The sequence below is a fragment of the Heterocephalus glaber genome, unplaced genomic scaffold (assembly GCF_053883595.1).
Source record: "Heterocephalus glaber isolate CG9 unplaced genomic scaffold, H.glaber_assembly_v1.0 deba00001481, whole genome shotgun sequence".
Lineage (NCBI taxonomy): Eukaryota > Metazoa > Chordata > Mammalia > Rodentia > Bathyergidae > Heterocephalus > Heterocephalus glaber.
In genome coordinates this window covers 34782778-34804135 of record NW_028258317.1, presented here as the reverse complement: position 1 = coordinate 34804135, position 21358 = coordinate 34782778, and the positions used below count along the sequence as shown (strand labels likewise).

General features: G+C 35.6%; 1 protein-coding gene across 13 annotated transcripts in view; it reads left to right on the top strand.

The window, feature by feature from the left end:
- The window catches only part of Cntln (centlein), a 553090-nt gene that overhangs the window by 375299 nt on the left and 156433 nt on the right, over positions 1-21358 (top strand). For 10 of the 13 annotated variants that reach the window (XM_087183868.1, XM_087183865.1, XM_087183867.1 and 7 more), the window contains one exon: positions 1144-2868. The exons of 1 other annotated variant lie outside the window; for it this stretch is intronic. In XM_087183868.1, coding sequence (XP_087039994.1) covers positions 1144-1245 — 102 coding nt within the window. In that variant the 3' untranslated portion in view covers positions 1246-2868. Of the gene's footprint in view, positions 1-762; positions 2869-21358 lie in introns of those variants that run through there. 2 more of the 13 variants (XR_015440059.1, XM_087183861.1) reach the window with 2 other exon arrangements.

The window sequence follows — 21358 nt, the reverse complement described above, 5'->3', positions numbered from 1 at the left end:
ACTGAGAAATTCAGGAAAGAACCATTCTGACTGATAATTGCCTTAGCTGATCAGCCCATACAGAGCACATAGGCTGTCTTTGGTCAGATGAGGCCATCAGTGGTCACAGTTGCTCCAGAGCCTGATTCTTCTTCCCTCTAGGGAGCAGGATGAGGCATGACAAGCTTCATCATTAATATTTTAGGAAAATGAAAGTATCTTTCCCTGGTTAATCAAAAGAAAAATTCTAAGAAATATTTAATGAACTTCTTAATTCTTGTCTTATGTAAGACAGGTAGCTAGGAACAAGGACAAGAGGATATTGTTAGGGATATGGGAGGTGACTGGAGCAACATTTCAGACTTTCTTTTTGTTTTTGTTTTTTTTTTTTGGTACCAGGGGTCGAACTTGGGACCTTGCGCTTGCAAGGCAGGCAGTGGAACCACTGAGCTAAATCCCTGGCCTCATTTCAGACTTTCTTATAGCGCATAACTGTATTATTTGAGGCTAAGTATTACCAGCAAGCCAGTGAAGCAGAGGGAACAATGCAACCACTAGAAAAATTGTGTCAATTATGAAATTTTAAAATGAACTCACATTTCAGAAACTCAGCAGTTCTTGAAACATGTGTATTACACTTTGATATACCAAACAAACTTTAACAACTTAATCAATGGGTATACTTTTGCCATTTTTTCTCTGAAGTTTTATCCTGCAACTCTTGAGATGTTCAGCTGTCACACAGACCAACATATTGATAGTTCTCTCTCATTCTCTTATGAGTGATGAGCATACAGTACCACTTCTGTGAGCCTGTGTCCCCTAGAGATGACTGTAACCTGCTATTGATCAGCTGATTGAAGATAAATGGCTTAGCTGCTTGTATTGCAGATTACATCATTAACATGGTCAGTAAACCATGAATTGTTCAATAAGGCGTTTATCTTTTTTCATTTTACTTGTGCTCTTTTATCATTTTTATTAGAAAAGACAAAATTACCCACCCTAACCAGCAAGATCAGTTGAAAAGAAACCTGGTAGGGTGGCCTTATGGGTCGAAAGTTACAGATAGCTAAATTCTAATGGCTTAATGATCATTTAGTGGATGTTTTTGAACTGAAAAAATACAGTTTTGATAACATTTTTTGTGTGTTTCTCTTACAGCTTCCTTTTGCCTCATATTTACTAGAAGCAGTACTGGAGAAAATGAATGAGAACAAGAAACTACTTGAGGGATATTTCACAATTATGAAAGATATTAGATGATGTTACAGGGGAGAAATGGAGAGCTTTTATGCAGATGTGAAAACTTTTTTATGTGTTATGATTGAAAAACATACTGCAATCTTGATACAGTATTTGGTGTAACTATCAATAGTCAGGTTCAGTACCAAAATATGTCTCTGAAACTAATTAATTGCTGAACAAGTGAAAGTAGTTAAGTGCATAGCCACTTAAAAGGAAATAGTATAGCATTTGATTGTTGAATACAGATATTGCCACAAATCAATGCAAACTTAGAAATGATGTTTTCAATGCTTTGGAAGAAACTAGAACAAGTTTGGCATACACAAATGAGTTAGTATAAAAAGAAAATGGTGTAAACTAAGGACTTAATGTTTTAAAAGCTAGACTTTTTACATAAAACTCCTATAAATAGTCTTAAGAGGGATCCAACGAACAACACATTTGTACTGTAAGCAAGCGTAGAATAAAGCATAACTTATGAATGATCACTTAATGAAACAAACTGTGGTTTAATTATATCTCTTGTTACTGATATACTGGATTATACAGAAAAGACTTTTTCTTGAGTGATTTTCAAAATATGAAAATACCCCTCTCACAATGCTTCTTGTAGTCGTATAAATTAACAAGGGGCTACAGTACAAACACAGTGCATACAGTTAGGCTTTAGAATTTACACTGTGCTCAGCTAAATAAAGTTGCTTTCTTAACAATGATATTATTTTTCTTATTTCAGTTCCTGAATATTCCCACCTTATTTCACCTCTTCACTATTTTCCTGCCACACACTAATGCACCAAATTTGTGCCTACCTCCCACATTTGCTCTTGCTATTCTTTCTAGAATACTCCATACTCAATTTTCCCCATAGATGGCTCCTTCTCATCATTTGGGCTCACCTTAACCATTTGTTCACAGACAAATTCTCTGACCATCTTACTATTGACTTTCCCAAGATATAAAGTTATCTGGTTTATTTGTCTGGTCACCTTTTTTATTCTTATCTATCACTCCCTCTTCAGAATGTAGGTCCCATGAAATTAAGGCAGGGGTTGGCAAAAAATAGCCCACAACCAAATCTGGCCTACCACCTATTTTTAAATGACCCACAAGCTAAGAGTGCTTTTTACATTATTAAAATGGTTAAAAATCAAAAAGAGAACAGTATCCTGTGTCATGTGGGAATTATGTGAAATTCAAATTTTAATGTCCATCAATAAAGTTTTATTGAAACACTGCAATGTTCATTCATTTACATAGTATATTATTTATGGCAGGTTTCACACCACAGTAGTATAGTTGAGTAATTGCAGTAGAGACCATATGTGTGGTCTTCATCACTTTGCACTATTGCCTGACACACTATAAATCATAATGACACACTTATAGTTTGATAGCATTTCAAGTGCTATAAATACTGCCTTACTACAGTTTTTTAAAATATCTGCATGTGCATCATGTCAAACCAAGAAAATAAGAGGAAAATAGCCAATGATTCATACTTTTAAGGCATAGTGAAGTATATTTTATTTTTGTTTTGTTATTGAATTAGGTGACAAGACATTCTGCCTATGCTCAAAAATACAATCTGCACTGACATTAACAGACATAACACTCATAATATTATCAAGTCACAGGAAAGCAACAGTAAGAAAAATTACAAAATATAAAATGTAACATCACAGTAGAATTTTATTACAAAGATAAATATGATGCCCCAGTATTCTCCTGATACCAAAACCAAAAAAGATAGTACAACAAAAGAAATGTGTAAATAGGGAGGGATGGAGGGGTTGAAGGGAGGGCAGGGGAATGGGGAAAAATAAGAACCAAGAGATTATGTAAAGGTGCAAATTTCCAATGGTGAATATCATTATATTGTATACCTAAAATGTACCAATAAAATTAATAATGAAAAAAAAAGCAAAAGATGTGATAGGCTGAAAATGGCCCCACAAAATGTTTGTCTCTCTAGAACCTGTGAAATTTTCATCAAGGAATTTTGCAAATGTTAAGGAACTTGAGTTGGAAGATTATCTTGGATTGTCCACCTGGAGCTACTGTACCACAAGGATTCCTATACAAGGGAGGTAGGATGGGTTAGGGTTAGATCCATGAAATCTGATGATGCTATGCTACTGGCTTTAAATATGGAGAAAGGGGACCGTAAGTCAAAGGATTCATGTGGTGTGATCCAAAATAAGATAAATGTTTAAAATTTTAAAATTCATTACAGTAGATATTGCCATTAATCTCCCTCAAAATATCCCCCCTCACTTTAAACACTTATCCCATCATTCTTGCCACTTTCTGAAGCAGTTCTGGAAGTCATCTTTCACAAGCATCCTTTTGTGGCTACCTTGATGTTCTGAATTGATTCAAAACATTTATAGCAATATCTGTCAATAAAAACATTATGCTGTGTCCTCATCTACCTTGCTCACTGGATCTGGCATCATGCAAATTCTGGCTTTTCTCCGAAATCAAAATGAACATGAAAGGTAAATGTTTTGAATCAATTCAAGACATTGAGCCAGCCCCTGGAGACTGGAAAAGGCAATGAAACATTCTCCCCAACAACTTCTGGAAGAACCACCTCTGTCCACATCCTGACCTCATCCTGGTAAGAGTGATTTTGAATGTTCAGGACTGTAAAAGACCATTTTTTGTTTGTTTGTTTGTTTGTTTTAAGTCATGAAGTTTGTGGTGATTTGTGACTCCACCAATAGAAAAATCAATAAAATTTGCTAAAGTTCCATTTAGGATTTTTATATCATGTTCATGAGGGACGTTGATGAGAAAACACAGAAAACTGATTCATTTAAAAATTCATCAGTGTAAGATGCCATATGAATGGGCTGAAGAATAAACATGACATAAACATATAACTTGATATATGAAAACCGTTTCACAAAATTCACCCATGCATTAAAAGAAATAAACCCCTCAAAATTAGGAATAAAAAGGAAGTTCCTTAATTTGATAACATCTTCAAAAAGCCTACAACTAACACTACTTAATGATGATGACAATTGGGAGGCTGATGCTGGAGGATCACCAGGAGTTCAAGGCCAGCCTGAGCTACATAGCAAGATCCTGTCTCAAAAAGGATGCCAGCATTCCTAATAGGGAAACCTAGCCAGCAGAGTAAGGCAACAGAAATAAAAAGCATACAGAAGATTGGAAAAGAAGAAGTAAAGTTATCTCTAAAGCAAAGAAGCAAACCTAAAGTTCAGCAATATCTCAAAGCATATGATCAACATAAAAAAATGAATTGGATGCCTATATACTAGCTAACTAGTAATCTATAGAAACCAAGATTTAAAATACATATTTTAAATATGTATTTATATTTCATATGTATTCTCCCAAAAGAAATACATAGGTGTAAACTAACAAACTTGTACAGTATTTATATACCAAATCTACAAAACACTGATGAAAGAAATCAAAGACCTAAACAAGACAGTGTGACTGCCAAACACTCAAGACAATAACAATATCAATTGTTTTCAATTTGACATACAGATTGAACAAAAGTCCTAACACCACAGCAAGATGTTTTGAAGGTAAAGACAAGATTCTAAAATTTATATGGAAAGGCCAAGAAACTAGAATTGTTTTCAAAAATTTTAAGGAAGAATAAAATGGGAGAAATCACTACCTGATTTCAAGATAAGTAGCTGCAATAATCAGGAGTGCATGGTATTAGCAGAAGAATGGATACAATGGAATAGAATAGAGAACCAAATACATACCCATGTGATTATGCTCAAGTGATTTTAGACAAGGGTTCAAAAGTAATCTAGTAGAGGACAATAGCCTTTTCAACAAATGATGCTGAAGAAATTGGACAATCCTGGCTTAAATATCTTGACCTTAACTTCACAGCAGGACAGATTATTTAATGTAGGAGAAGAAATCCTGGTGTGCTATTGTACAGTAGATGGTGGTTAATTGGTCAACCTGAGTAAGGAACGCCCCTCTGAGTTAAGTCCATAAGATTCTGGATGCCTAAGACCCACTTTAAGGAGGATTGTTGTTGGAGCAATATAAAAGGAGAACAGTAAGGAAGGATTTCAGCTGATTTCCCTTGGAAGAGCTTCATTGAGGCTGATTTTCCTCCGAGTTGCGTCAGCTGTTCTCTTCGGAGGAGCTCCTCTCTTTCCCTTCACCTTAGACATCATCTCCAGGCTTTTGGCACGGACTCTTCAGCTTCCCGCAGCGACCCTTTGACTTCTTTGCCTGACCCTTTGGTCTTCCCTCACGGATCCTTCGGCCTCCTGATGCGGAGCCTACGTTGCTGTGGGCTCACAGGCCTCAGCTGGATCCTTCAGATTTCTAGCACACAGACAGATCTCTTGCACTCTTTTACATTTGAATCTGCGTGACCACTGTAGGCCGATCTTGTAAATTTCTGTGTCCTACATTAAATCTGAATCACAGCGTGTGCTGTCTTTTGAGGAGCCTTGCCCCAACCTGCACGTTCTTCTGAGCCCTGACTAATACCGTGATGTACTATTAGTTTATAAAACTAGAAAAAAGGACAGAATTTTTTTTTAATAAAAATGATGCACTGCCTGCCTCGCAAGCCCAAGGTCCCGAATTTGATCCCCGGTACAAAAAAAAAAAAAAAGATGTTTGAGCAGATAGCTATGTTTAGCCTTATTTGAGCACTGCACAATATACACATGTATCAGTACATCTCATAGAATTTTAGTGTTTAAAATTTTTTTAAACAAATTATCTCAAAATGAGTATACATTTGAAAGTGAAATGTAGACAGTAACATGAGAAAATCTTCAGGGCCTAAGGCTTTGTGAAGAATTGCTAGACATGACAACAAAACAGGATGTGTAAAAGAAAAAAAAAGGTAAATGTGAGTTCTCCAAAATTTAAAAGTTTTATTCTGAAAATCAACAAGCTACACAGAAAACATATTCACAAATCACAAATTCAACAAAAGACTTATATCTAAAAGAATTCTCAAAACATTAATTCAACAGTGAAAAAATCCTTTGTGAGTTAAATTCATATCCTGGTAAATTACAAAACAAGTGTATAGCCTATCACCACTGTAAGCAAAAATTGTCATGATTGCATGTGTTTCAGAATATATGATTAAGGAAAGAGTGAATTTTACTTTTCAGCATGAACCCTTAGTCTTCTGTTAAAACCAGCTGTACTCAAAATTGTGCAGGATTCTGTCCAGTTACCCCAAATTATCTTTGGTTTTAGAGAATCCAAAATGAAAATTACTGTAACAAATATATAGCTACAAAGAGAAAGGTTTTCTTTTTGCTCCCAAAGTAACTAAATGAAACAGAAAGCAAAAGTACCAGAAAACCTTCTGAGAGAGCCCTGTATTGTTCTAAATGTCTGTGTTCAGGAAGGGTTGTGACATGCTGGCCAAAGGAGTTGTTATTTTTAATTCCTACATTTTTATACACATAACTACTTTTGATAGTAACTAAATTTATATGAATGATTTAAAATAAGTTGACTATTTTCTTGCCTGTGACATGAAAGTTTTCATCAAATAGATGATGTTTTTTAAAACCTCTTGGCTAACCTTTTAATTTTTAAATACAGACATATATATTTGATTTAATTTTTTTCTGTTCCCTAGTGAACTGAGCACTGCAAAGATTTCCTTTCCACAGTTCCACCCTCCTGTTCCCTCTGATGGACCACAGCCCATAAAACCACCATCTTGATGTCACTCTTCCAACAGTTTTGGCCACATCTCTATCCACCTTGCAAAATGACTTCCAGGCCATGTTCTCTGGCAGCCTCCCCTTCATCAGAGAAACCTTGCAGCAAGGTTTTATGCTTTAGTTTTGAATATGTGACAATTTTTAGTTAATTTTTAAAAATTAATTTTATTGGTACACTTTTGACATACATAACGATCACATTCATCATAGGGATTTGTACTTGTCCATAATATATATTAATTCTTTTTTCCCATTCCCCTCCCTTTCCTTCAATCCTTCTCTCCACCTCCCTTTACAACACTTTGCTTCTATTGTTTTCCTTCCATTTTTTACACATTTTCCCTATGCCCTCCCTTTCCTTTCCCTGCTCCCTTGTTCCCCCTTCCGTTTTGAACATTTTCTTCCTACTTGCCAATATCTATCATCCATTGTGGTCCTTATTTACCTTTTGGGTTACTTACACAACAGAAACAATGTGATATTTAAACATGTGTCCCATTTATTTCACTTAAAATTATGTCAAGGTGCATCCATTTACCTAAAAATGTCTCAAATTTATCCTTTATGGCAGTATAGTGCTCCATTGTATATAAAAACCACATTTTCTTTATCCACCCATTGATTGATCCATTGATCCATTGGTTGATGGGTTTATCCATCCATCTGGGCTATTTCCAAGACTTAGCTATTATAAATTGTGTTATTATAAACATGAATGTGCATATATTGCTATGGTATGATTTAACTCTTGGAAAGATATGAAAAAGAGAAATAGCTGGGTCAATGAAACCTCTAGTTTTAGTTTCTTGAGGGATCGCCGCACTGATTTCCATAGTGGTTGTACCAATTTACACTCTCACCAACAGTGGAGAAGGGTTCATTTTTCTCCACAGCCTTACCAGCATTTGTTACTGGTTAATTTATTGATCACAGCTATTTTGGGGGGGAGTAAGATGGAATCTCCACGTTGTTTTAATTTACATTTCTCAAATGACCAGTGATACTGAACATTTTTTCATATATTTATTTGCTGTTTCTACTTCTTGATCTAAGAAGTGTGTATTCATTGGCCTGTAGCTCTCTTTTTTGGTTGGATCCTTCTCTGGTTTTGGTATCAGGGTAATGCTTGCTTCCGGGAATGAGTTTGGGAGTATTTCTTTCAATTTCGTTAAAGAATTTGAGAAGTAGTGGCATTAGATCTTCTGTATAAAGTTTTTGTAGAATTCAGTAGTGAATCCATCAGTAACTTTCTTTGTTGGTATTTTTAAAAATTTCTTCTTCAATTTCATTGACTGATTCTGGATTATTTAGAATTTTTATATTTTCTATATTCATCTTTGCTAATTCATATGTATCTAGGAATCTGTCCATTTCTTCTACATTTTCCATCTTAATAGAGTTCAGGTTCTCGAAGTAGGTGTTGATGATCTTTTGAATTTCTGCAGGATCTATTGTGATTTCACCCATTTCATTCCTAATTGCATAGTCTAATTTTATTTATCTTTTTGTTTTGCGAAGGAATATGCACTTGCTTCACACCACTTTTTGAAGGAGGTATCCTTCAGTAATTTGCTTCTGTATTTTTGTCAAAAAATCAGTTGAGCATGGTTGTGTGGGTCCACATTTGCATTTTCTATTCTGTTTTATTGATATATGTATCCATCCCTCCTCTGAGTTTTTCTAGAAGAAATCTTGTAAATTTGGCATTAATTCTTCTTTAAATGTTATTTATTTTCTATGATTTTTTTTTTTTGGTACTGTGGATCAAACTCAGGACCTTGTGCTTACAAGGCAGGTACAGCGACACTGAGCTAAATCCCCGGTGTTCTAGGAAATTTTAAACATGCATTCAGTTTTCTATACACAATTCACATTACCTATTTCACGTTGATTGAGTTTTTTGAATGTTTGTGATGTTCAAGGAATTGGTGCATTTCTTCTAAATTATCTATTTATGAACATAAAGCTGGTTGAATTTTTAGTGCTCCGGGATCTATAATGACATTCTCTACTCCATTTTGGTAACTTGTGTCTTTTGATTTTTAGTTTTGTTAGAGGTATAATCAGTAAAACTGATTATTTTTAAAGAACCAATTATTATTTAATTAATTTTTCTATTTTCAATTTCATTGATTTCTACTTTGTCATTCTCATCCATTTGCTTTGAGTCAATTTTGGGTTTTTCCTAGTTTTTTGAGATAGGGCTGTAAATGTTCCTGTCAGCACTGCCGTATCTGTATGTCATATATTTTGCTGCACTGTGTTCTTTTTCATTAAGTTCAATGTGTTTTAAATTTTTCTTCTAGACTTTCTATTGACCTTGAAGTATGTTGTAAATTTTTATATGTTTAGAGATTTCCTATAATATCTAGCTAGCATTGATTGCTAGTTTGATTCAATGATAATTATAGATTTCACATTGTATAATTTAAATTCTTTGTATTTGTTAAGGTTTGTTTTATGACTAAAGACATGGTCTTTTTGTTGAATTTTCTCCATGTGCACTTGAGAGAAAAATATGTATTATGTTGTTGTTTGGTAGAACATCCTATTACTGTCAATTAGAACTTGTTGGTTGGATGTGTTACAGATTTCCTATACCCTTGATATTTTTCTGTAGCAATTCTATCAATTGCTGAAAAGGGGATATTGAAGTCCCAGCTATCACTGTGGATTTGTCTTTCTCTTCTCAGCCTTATTAGTTTTTGCTTCATGTGTCTTGCTGTTCTACTGTTTGGCCCATGCACCTTTAGGATCATTTGTCTTCCTGGTGGGGTAATATTTTTGTAATTATGTAATATCCTTCTTTGTCTCTACTAATTCTCTTTGTTTTAAGATCTATTTTATAAAATAATGCAAACATCCCTGCTCCCTTTTTCTCTTTCTAGTTTTTATTATTATTTTTAAAATTAATTTTATTGGTACAATTTAAATATACATAGTGATCACATTCATCAAAGGGAATTTGTACCTGTACATGGTATATCTTGATTCCTCTTTTTCTCCCGATCCCTTCTCCTCCCTTTAACCCCTCTTATTATAAAAACTTTGTTTCATTTTTTCCTTCTTTTCTTGTTTTTTTTCTTTTCTCTTCCTTTTCCCTCCCTCCCCCTTCACAGTTTCCTTTTCCTTTTGAACAGTTTCTTTCTATTTCATATTATCTATTATATATTTTGGTCTTTATGTACCCTTTCAGTTTCTCACATCAGAGACAATGCAATATTTACACGTATGTGTTTGATTTATTTCACTTAAGAGTATGGTCTCAACTTACATCTATTAAATAATATTCCTGTTCTTTTTTGATTGACATTTGTCTGGTATGTGTTTTTAATCATTTGTTTTCTTTCAACCTATGTATGTCACTGAATTCAAAGTGCATTTCTTGTGAGATCAGTGTATGTGCATGTGTATATTTATTCTGTCAATTTCTGTCTTTATTTTTAGACCATATATACTTAAGGTAATTTTTTTTTTTTTTTTGGTACCAGGGATTGAACTCTGGTCCTTGCACTTGCGCAGCAGGCAGCGAAACCACTGAGCTAAATCCCTGGTCCTACTTAAGGTAATTTTTGACAAATTAGTGCTTAAGTATGCTGTTTATTATTTGCTTTTTGTTTGAGTCTTCCAGTTTTCATGCCTTTTCTCTTGCTTCCCTGTGGGTTACTCCAAAAATTTTTAAGATTCTATCTTGGTTTATCTCTATTTTGAGATCATACCTTTGTATAGTCTTTTTAGTCATTACTCTGGACAAGTTGGAAGGGGAGAGGGAGAAATATTTGACTTCTAAAAGACTCCTGAGGAATTCCCCTTGCTAGTGACCTTGGCTTTGTCTGATATTGTCAAAGGTGCTCCTGTTTGACTCAGGAGAAATGAGTCTATCTGGACTGTCTTGTGTTGCTACATTGAATATTGTGAAGTGCAAAGTATTGGTGGCCACCTTTTGTTGAGATATAAAATTGATTGGTACTATATTATTTCTCCATTCCTGGAGTTCCAAAACATTTTTCTTTCTCATCGTATTTCAGAGTTCTCCTTTGGGTGTTCCCTGCTATTATTTTCAAGATTTACCACTGTGCTTTGTGGAGAGGAGAAAGGAGAATGTGTCTGTCTGGACCAGAAGTCCTTCCAGATACATTTTAAAAATTTCCATTAAGTAATCCATAGTGACATTGGAATCATGATAGGTCATGTGACTTGCTTTATTAATCTCAGCCTATGTATCTAAATTAGAAAACAGCAATCTTAGGTAACTCCAATTATAGCAAAGAACTTGATTATTATTCTCATTCTTACTCCCCTCCTACTAATAGTGTTATACTTCCATAGCATTTCACATGCCCTCCCTTTGTGAGCTGCATGTATTTTCCTATTCTTTTACTCTGGGCTCAGCCATGTTCTTTGCTTTAGCCTATGAAATGTTAACAGACATGTATAACTGAGCTTGCCCTCTTGTGTCTCTGCCATCACCGCAAGTGAGGCTTTCCAGGATAGAAGTTGCCTCCCAAGCCTGAGCTCTAAAATGAGTACAGATGGTACAGAACTGAACCCAGCCATCAGAAAGGAGCTGAGCCTGGCCAGTCCTATAACTTGACACCGAGCCACAGAAAGAAGTTCAACCAAGACCAGCTGATTTTCAGACAGGACATACACTCCTGAGTTAAGCTGATGCTTATCTTGTATACCACTGAGAGTTTATGATTGTTTGACATACATGATTATTGTTTAACTAAGTTGACAAGTTAAACTCCCCTGGACAATGTGCCTCTGTGGCCTTCTCCTATTGTTTTTTCCTTAATGCTCTCTACTAGCAACTGCAAGCATCATTTTGAGGATAACAGCCATGGGATAGAAAGTTGGAAGGAACCTGGGTCCTGGATGACAGCAAGGCCACACTGTAAGCCCTGATCTGCCTATATCCAGACTACTTTAAGTTAAAGTCATTATTATTTTGGGTACTCTGCTGCTAGCTATCACTTCTCCTTCCTTGCTTTTACTTTCTCTCTCTCTTTTTTTTTTTTTTGGTACCGGGGATTGAACTCGGGTCCTTCTGCTTGCGAGCCAGGCAGCTAAACCACTGAGCTAGATCCCTGGCCCTCCTTCCCTGCTTTTGCTCCCTCTCCTCTGCCAGTAGTCTCACCAAACACATCCCATCTGTGCCAGATCCATTCTTGGTATGGAACTCTTCCCCTGGTAATCACATGATTTTCTCCTTCTTTCTTTCCTTTTTTTTTTTCTTTCAGTACTGGGGATCAAATCCAGGGCCTTGCATGTTACAGGCAAGTATTCTACCACAGAGCCAATTTTCTCACCCTTTTCATTCCCACTGCTAAAGTTCCCTTCTTGAAGACATTTCCCCTGTCTTATTCAAAATAGCATATTCCACCCTGTCACTGTGATCTTACCCTGCTTTGTATTTTTCTTGGTGTCATTCATCCTCCATATATCTGTTTACTATCCATATTTTCTATGGACTGTAAGCCATATGAGAGTGTAAGGGAGGAAAAGTAGAATATTTTCTTTGCCCATCACAAGGGTCATGGCTGAGATGCCCATTAAAGGTAGATTATTAGGACAAAAGCATAACAAATGTATTCAGCCAAAGTTTTATGTGACATGGGAATCTTCAGAAAGGAAGACCCAAAGGCTCAGGACCAACTTGCATTTTATACTTCAGTTCAATGAAGAATGGATATTGTGTAGCAGAGTGACTGCACAGAAAGGAGTTCTGACCTACTGGTAATAAAGATGAGAACTTAGTGAGCCTGTTTATTCAGATTCTTATGTCTTCATTCCTTTCCTCTGGGTATAAAGATACCTATCATTGAGGGTCTAATGGTTTACTTTCAGAGGAAGAAGGTCAGAGAATTCCTTCATAGTTAACTCTCACATAGAAAGGCAGGAGAAGATCAGAGAGTGAATTTTCTAATTTTGCTATTTTCTCAATTTCCAAGTACCATATTTTGGGACCCAACAATAGCAAGAATTTCATCTCAATTTTTGTTTATGTGCGTTTTATTATGGCTATATTCTAGTGCCTGACACATAGATGATCTAACTAAATATGCATTGAGGAAAAAAATCTTTCAGTCTTGAGCAGCACCAAGCCTGGGATACAATGACTGGAAAAAGATCATACTTAAAAGTTATGGAATCAAAGACTATTGTAGGTTGAATAGTAACTTCCAAAATTTTCTGTGAGAAGACACTGAGATGGATAGGGGGTGCTTGTTACCAAGTCAGAGCATACCCCATCCTGAAAATGAAATTCATCCTTATTCCCATTTTAATTTGAATTTAACATGATCTTTACTAAGAAAAAAAATCCTTCAATAGTGTTTTAAAATATAATTAAGTATAACTTTTCCATATTTATTGTTTATAATTTACCTTCTTACTTGTCTTATTATATATTAAACTTTAAAGCATATAAAACAAGGGTTCACTGCTCTAGAACCCTGAGTATTTAATTCAAATATAAATTGACATATGGCAAATATATGGGATGGAGAGAGACATGCCGGGACTCTCTGAAGGTTTAGGGCTCTTCTGTACTTTGCAAGGTATGTGTGGTACTGTATCATGGACTTCATCACCTCTGAAAAGTAAAATTATGTGTTTATTGGATTTATGTGACCTTTTCCTCCAACAATTTCAGGGCACTAAACTTTTCTCACATCCACTCCTCTGGTAATTTTAATATGCAGAGAGGATGAGAAGGTCAAACAATTACAAGAAGTCTGCTAGCCCATGTCAGTGGGATGCATTAGGTGTCAGGAGTGTTTCTATCTCAGATATTAACAAACAGGACATTACACTTCATACAGCTAGGGTGAAGCAAGAGACCTGCCAGGGTACATGCTGAATCACCCTGGGGAACTGGGCAGTGCCACTGGCCTTCTCAGAAAGTATAGAAGAGAAAGTAGCAAAAGGCAATGTTTTCCAAACTAAAAACTAAGGTTTTTATTAGTATAGGTACTTCACATAGAATCCTTACCTGCATTCAAACATTTATTTTTTTCTTGTGTGAATGCAGCTGTTTGTAAGGGTAGAAAACTTTCTTTTCCATTCTGTTAATTACTATTGTTTATCTTTTACTAAATAAAGTTTATAGGATTTCTATGAAATTTTTTCTTTGAGCTTTTATAACAGCCACTCACATAGTATACAGTACCAGAAGTGGTTTCACACTAGAAAACAGAGCCAATGGGAGTGTTACAGGAGTGAAGAGATTTAATGCAGGGCTTAGGCTGTCACACATAGAGGTGAGCTGACTGAGGGAGGGTCTGCATGGCTTCAGGTGAAAGATCAGATAAGCAGCCCCTACTGACTCCTGTCTGCCAGGCTAGAGAGAAGCTGTTCTTGTCACCATGCTACCCTTAGAACATAGCTTAGCTTTTCAAATCTCATGAAAGTTCCTGCCATGAGTGAAGATCAAATCATGGCCCATATGGAAAGGGTTCTGGGAAGCATGGTTCTGGCTTTAGAGGGGAAAGGGGATACTTTGGAGATGACCAGAGACTACTCATCACAGGCAATAACACAATGGAAAGGGAGCTCTGCTTATTGGAAATAGGCCTGTTGGAAAGGCAGATCAAAACTAAGTTGCAGTTTTAGCTCTCCCCAGTCAGAAGAATTAGTATAGAAAAACAAAACAAACAAAAATATCAAATGCTGGTGAGGATGTGATGAAAAAGGAACACTTACAGACCATCGCTTGGAATGTAAATTAGTACAGACACTATGAAAAACAGTATGGTGTTTTCCCCCAAAAAACTAAAAATAGAACTACCATCTGATCTAGCTATCCCACTCCTAGGTGTAGATCCAAAGGAAATGAAGCCAGCGTCCCAGAGAAACACCTACATGTCCATGTTTATTGTGCTCTACTCATAATAGCCAAGGTGTGGACTCTGCCTAAGTGCCTGCCAACAGGTGAATAGATGCAGAAAGTATGGCATATATGCACAGTGGAGTATTATTCAGCCATAAAGAAGAGTGAGATCCTGTCATTTGCAGGGAAATGGGTGGGTCTGGAAGGTATGTTGAGTGGAATAAAGGTAAGTATTGCATGCTTTCTCTTACGTGTGGAGATTAAAATAAGATGACCTGAAAGTAGAAGAGGAAGTATTAGAGAGTTGGGAGGGGCCTGGGGGAGAAGAAGAGTAAAAGAGAGTAGAAGGGAGGGTGGACATGATTAGTGCATAATAGATGCATTTCTGGAAATGTCCCAATGAGGTCCACTAATTTGTAAAAATTATTCTGTGTTAATAGTAAACAATAAAAGAAAATGTATCCATTTATTTTAACTGATAACTGGGTTGCAATTGAAAAGTCACAAATTCAGTTCAGAACTTTGTTCGGGTAAGAATAAAATATTAGCTAATATATTTTTAATTTTCCTGAAATTATTTCCATCAGATTTTAGACATGCATATGCAACTGAGAAAAACACTTGTGGCAAGGCTCACCCATACACCCAGCCTTAGTACCTTAGCAATGTAGCCCAGACAATAGATCTTTTTACGGATCTGTTTTGCCTTCAAAAACAAATTAATTAAAATTGCTTCTTCTGGTTCTAAAATGTAACTCAGGTCTGAAGCACAAAAAATTTTGTGAACTGTTATTTGTACTACAAATGAAAACTGTATTGTAATATAAGTTGATAAAAATGAACAAATGAGCCCTTAAACTATTTATCTACAAATTACCTAACTAGAGAAAGCATAAGATAATTGTCAAAGTGAAATAAACAAAAGAAAAAAAGCAGCATGAATTAAAGCTTAAAGTTTCCTGGTATTTGAGTTCCAAACCGTCAGGATTAACAGAGGACAGAAAAAGGGCCCCTCTTGGTTTAACATTTTGGGGCAGTGGATATAAGGGATGTGGACCGCTGCTGATGTCTGGTTGGAGAAGCTGCTGAAAGGCATGAATAAAGCAGCTCCACAAAGTGAGCGAAGAGAACAGTTCTGGGACCAGGCTCCATAACGACGCGCTGCCCAGAAATGTGACTTTGCTGTTTCTGGTGATAAAGACTAGCGAAAGTATTGCTCATTGCTTAACACCTTTCCCTCTCATTTACTCTTGACTCTTTCTGTGTGCGCAATACTCCTTTTAGTTAAAAACTTAGCTTTTAAGAGAAACTTACTCTTTGAAAAAAAGCCGATCAGCATTTTTGTGCCTTGTTTCATATTGTGGCGCGCTCTTTTCTCCTGGATGGTGTGGAACTCTGCTATCACCAGGTGGCAGTTCACAGCTTTGCAGGTAAGGGAAAGAGTAGAAGGAAACTGTTCCTGTCGAACACCAAACAACATTGCCCTATGACCATTTTTGACGTTATAAGCCATAACTACCAGGATAAAATGTGTTCAAGGGTTTGGGTTACTTCAAAAAGACATTAAAAATTAATTGCTGACAGTTTCTTTAAGAGTTGCTCTAAAAATTGCAAATGCTGATTCATTTATAACCACAGCATTTCAAAGGTCTTATTTTTCTGTTTTGAAATTCCTATCACTATTGAGAAAAGGGACTATAACTGTCTATGTTATCATTATCATATTGGACTACAGAATCATGACCTCTTAGCTGAAAGAAGAATTAGTAGCCATCTGTTTACAAGATAAACTCCTCCAGTTTGGTTCATTTTCTACTAAACTTTGCTGTGTTGTCTTAGTTTCTGTCTTGTCTCTTGTCTCCTATGACACAGAAGACCATCTGTCTTCCAGAGATTTCATAAGAATTAAGGAAATAATAAATGAAGGTAGGTAGTGCTGTGCCTGCCATATAGTAGCTGCCATTTAACTAAAGGTCAGTTGTCTCCTTTCCCTACATGCAATTTCAGTGATAATGATAGGGATGGCTACCAACTATTGAGCTATGATCCAGGCGTTGCACCAACCATCCATTCTGTGAAGAAAATCAGACTCAGATATTAACTTTATTCATTTGTTCAAGATCCTACAGCAGATATAGGATGAATCAATCTCAGGGCATTCAAACCCTTTACTAGAAAGCCATCCTGACCTTGGATCTTCAAACCAAAGATGGAATCCCATGGGCCTCATTCAACCTTTAAATCATCTGAGGACTGCCTTCCTATGGGAGAAAGATTGCTGTGACTTTATCACATTTAGTTTTTGAAAAACAGTACAACATTGCCAAGCCCTAAAGCTTAAGATCAACTCTGAGAAGCAGCCCTGGCTGGTACACAACTGAAAGTAGACCTGCCTTTTTCCTGAGGAACAGGGATATTCAGGCTTCATCTAGCCTTTTGTTGACACACATGAGAGTAAACAAATTGTAAAAGCATTTAAAGAAAATACTCAGAGAGTGGGGCATAATGGTGCACACCTGCAATCCCAGGTCTGAGGGAAGCTGAGGCAAGAGGATCACAAAGCTGAATCCTGCCTGAGCAAATTCATGAGACAAGAGAACTTGGGATATAGCTTAGGAGATCTCCCAGGGTTCAATCTCCAGTACCACAAAAACCAACCTCACCAAACAAAAAAGCCCCTTATCTCAGGACGTGCACAAACTCATGCCCAACTGCCCTTGACCTCCTTGATTTTCCATTAAGCTACATGATGCCCACTGACAAAATCCTCTTGATTTCTGGTCACTTCTCCAAGTACCATTAAGCTCTGGTCCCAAATTCCAGAGTCCTACCACTTCTGAAGAGCCGGTTTATTTTAAAGTGATGTCTTTTTTTGAAACTCAATTTCCAAAATCATCAAGTTAAAGGGCACCTCATGTGCCTCTGGATGTGTGGATGAGTTGGAAACCTTTAGAATGCAGATACGTAGAACTGGCCAAGTGGTTCCAGCATCATCACCACAAGAGCACCTTTATGACCAATCTAGAAACTTCAGTACTTGGACACTGTGTCATCCCAAATACTTTATATCCTTAAGATTGGTCCTTGAACTTGAAGAGAAGATATAGATAGCTTACAGAATTATGTTTCTTTAATGTGCCTTATTAAGTGAAAAACAATTTGGATATAATTCTACCATGATTTTTCAGAACAAAAATGAATTTGAAGATTACTTTATGGTTTACTCACTTTGTTTATTTTGTTTAACAATGGCATGTGCTATGTGAACTTCTGCCTCATACAATCTTTTTTGGCATTTGCTTATACTATCCCTTAGACTTCCAGAAATTTTATACTTATATCTCAGGAATTGGAATATCTGGTGTCTTTTTCATCTCTCAAGAGGGACTCCGTAAAGAAGCTTGGGTCTATACCAGTTAGAGGAATCGATTAGCACTTGCATTAAGGAGCACTTATCAATTGAATAGATTCCTCCATTAACAGGGCAGACTCCCGTGGCTCTGTAGAAACTTCTTTGGTCAAAGAACATTAAGAGTAGTTTTCACTAAAAAATCCTGTGCTCCTTTTCGTGAAAAGAAAGATCCCTTTCTTCTAACTTTGAGTGAAGTGTTTCTTAAAACTAGAAAGGTATAAGAAGTGGCTATTTGTAAATGGACTTTCCACATGTGATTCATAGCAGGTAAGAGTAACTGATATAAAATCATGACCAGTTGTGTGTGTGTGTGTGTGTGTGTGTGTGTGTGAGAGAGAGAGAGAGAGAGAGAGAGAGAGAGGTGTGTACTCATGTATACGGTGACTTTGCCTGGCTCCTTTGGCCAAATTGCAGAGACACAGAATTATACAAGTATAATCACCCTCTTAGACAGGACTAGTCAGTTTGTAGGGAGTCTTCCCAATTTAGAAGGACACTTCTTCCAGGCCAGTGTCTGCTTCCTTCAGCATGTTCTCTCACCATAATGCTAACTTACACACTGATCTTTTCCCTGGCAAAATTTCACCAAAGACTGCTTACAATTGCAATGGTCATTTTCGGGAGCTTTGACATGAAAAGCAAAGGACAAAGAGATTTTCATGGGAAAATTGTCTTGTTTATCTAGAGAAGCTCATTTTATTTAACATAGAAATTGTCCTCTTTGTTTCTATACTACAAGAATTTATAGTTGGTGGCTTTTAAATTTTATTACTTAATAAATTATCTAGAGCTCAACCCCTATCAAAGCCAATTGTATGTCATTTTGTTTTTGTTTTATTTTCTCTTTGCCTTTCTTACAAACATTAAAGAGTAGCTGACTTAAAAATTCTATCATTTTTCATGCACTGTAGGAGTTTTAAGAACAGATAAACAATAACAGAAAAAAGTTATTATTAAACCTGTTTTATATGGATACTAGAAAGTATCTTTGCACAATAGCCTGTGTTTTTATAGCTATGAGGTAATAAGAAAGTGTTTTAATTTCAAACTAAAATAGGAATTTTGGTATGATTTAAATTCTTTGAACATTATTTTATACTATAGAAAAACTATTAGCAAAATATTTTGATTTGTTCCAATTAGGGTTAAATTTTTTGTAATTCAAATTATCCTATGAGGTTTTATGAGTTAAATGAACTACCATAGCATGCTTAAAATTAAAAATTATTTATATATATGATAATAAATATCCTTTAAAAATTTAATTTTAAGAAAATTTATAATGTTCTAAATAAAAATATAATGCTAGCCACATTGTAATTTCCAGATCCTTTGCTATATTTAAGATCATACAGAAATAATTAAGTTGATTAGAAATGATCTTTGACTATCTAAACAGTTTCTAAATAAACTTTTAAAAAGACACGAGAAAGTAGTTAACAAAATTAACCCTTATCTCCTAAAACAACAGATTAAGTATAAAAATGTCTTTGAAAAAAATAAATAAAAATGTCTGGATATATAGAGAGGTGGGGATATACATAGAGAGGCATATATATATATATATATATATATGCCTCTAAAACTGGTCACAGTGATAGGAAATAAGTTTTCAGAGAGCAATAAAAAACAATAGCTAATTAGCTTTGTCTAAAATTTTCCAAATTTTAATTATTATGAGACTTTGTCTATCAGATTAGTAATTTAAAATTGAGAAATCATAAAATATTCATCTCTTCAGATAAATAATATAAGTATTCTAATAAAAATATCTTTCATTGATTACCTTCAAGTTAAAAGGATTATCTTATGATTAACCACAAAGACTAAAACAATAACCATATATCAAATATTTTTCCAGAATCATATGCACAAATATTTTTCCCTTTTATTCATAAAAGATGTGAACATATTCTTAGGAACACTAACTGAGGAGAGTCACTAGAAATCTTTCATGTCCTTCATTAGCTCCAATAACCAAGCCACATGACATTTTCCAAGAGCTGACAATGTAAAACACATAAAAGATTCAGTTAAGTTAGTTTCAGAGTTTAGTTTCCACTAAACTTAATGATTCCCATGCTTTGCAAACTTTTCTTACAAAAGTATAATTTTTTATCTGGCCATGGTATGCTCAGAAAGGCTGTTTCCTTTCCCTTCACCCATCACTGTGTTATTCTGACAGTCCAAATCCAGCCCCACACCTTTCTCTTCCTGAAGAGGGAAAAACTCTATTGTTGCTAACCCCCTTAGGGAACTATCAGTACTCGGAACAGTTTTCCTAGAGATTCCTCTTGGATAATCCTTATTTGATTATGTTTTTTAATTGTTTACACTTGACAAACTTAAACTTCTAAGCAGGCTGTACTATAAAAAACTTAAATTTACTCTTAAAATGTAAGCTCTGATTGAACTTTATTTGAAAAAGTTGTTTTTCATGTTACCATTTCTGACACTCTTATGCAAATATGTAGAGCTGAACAATAATATACCCAAATGACAGTTAGTGGGAACCAGGATTTTCACTGTTGGAGTAGGGATTTACTTACTGCAAGGAGAGGAGATTAGAATAATCTGTGGTTGATGAGTGAGAATTGGGGATACAGTATCTGTAAGAATGCTAGTGAGAGAGCCTAGCAGCAATGGCCTCCTCCAGTAGTAATGTAGCACTCAGATTTTGGTTTCCTAATAAAATGAACCAGGGGTCCTGAGAAAAATGGCTGATTCTAGAACTGAGGCAGGAGATATACAAGATGGCCCTGGAGTATGGTATAGTGGCAGAAAGTAAGGAAATGCTCAAGAAACAAAAATAAAAACCTTTCCTTTGATGGAGGAATGTCAAAGGGACACAAAACCAATCAAAAGAATTCCTGGTACAATTTGATCAACAAAGTAAATAAAATAACATTGGATTATAAACCAAAGTATAAAATAATATTTATGACTCCGTACAGACACAAAAAAGCAATTGAATAAAGAAATGAGAGCGAGAGAGAGAGAGAAGAAAAATCTTACATGTAGAATTCCAAATAATTTATGTAGGTACTCTGCTCTCAAGAAGGAAGTGATGGTATAAATTTGTGCTCTCTATGTGTGGTCTGTGTGTAGTGACTTCCTTCTAAAGATTATAGTATGGAAATAGTAACTTCAGTGTAGAGAAACCTAACA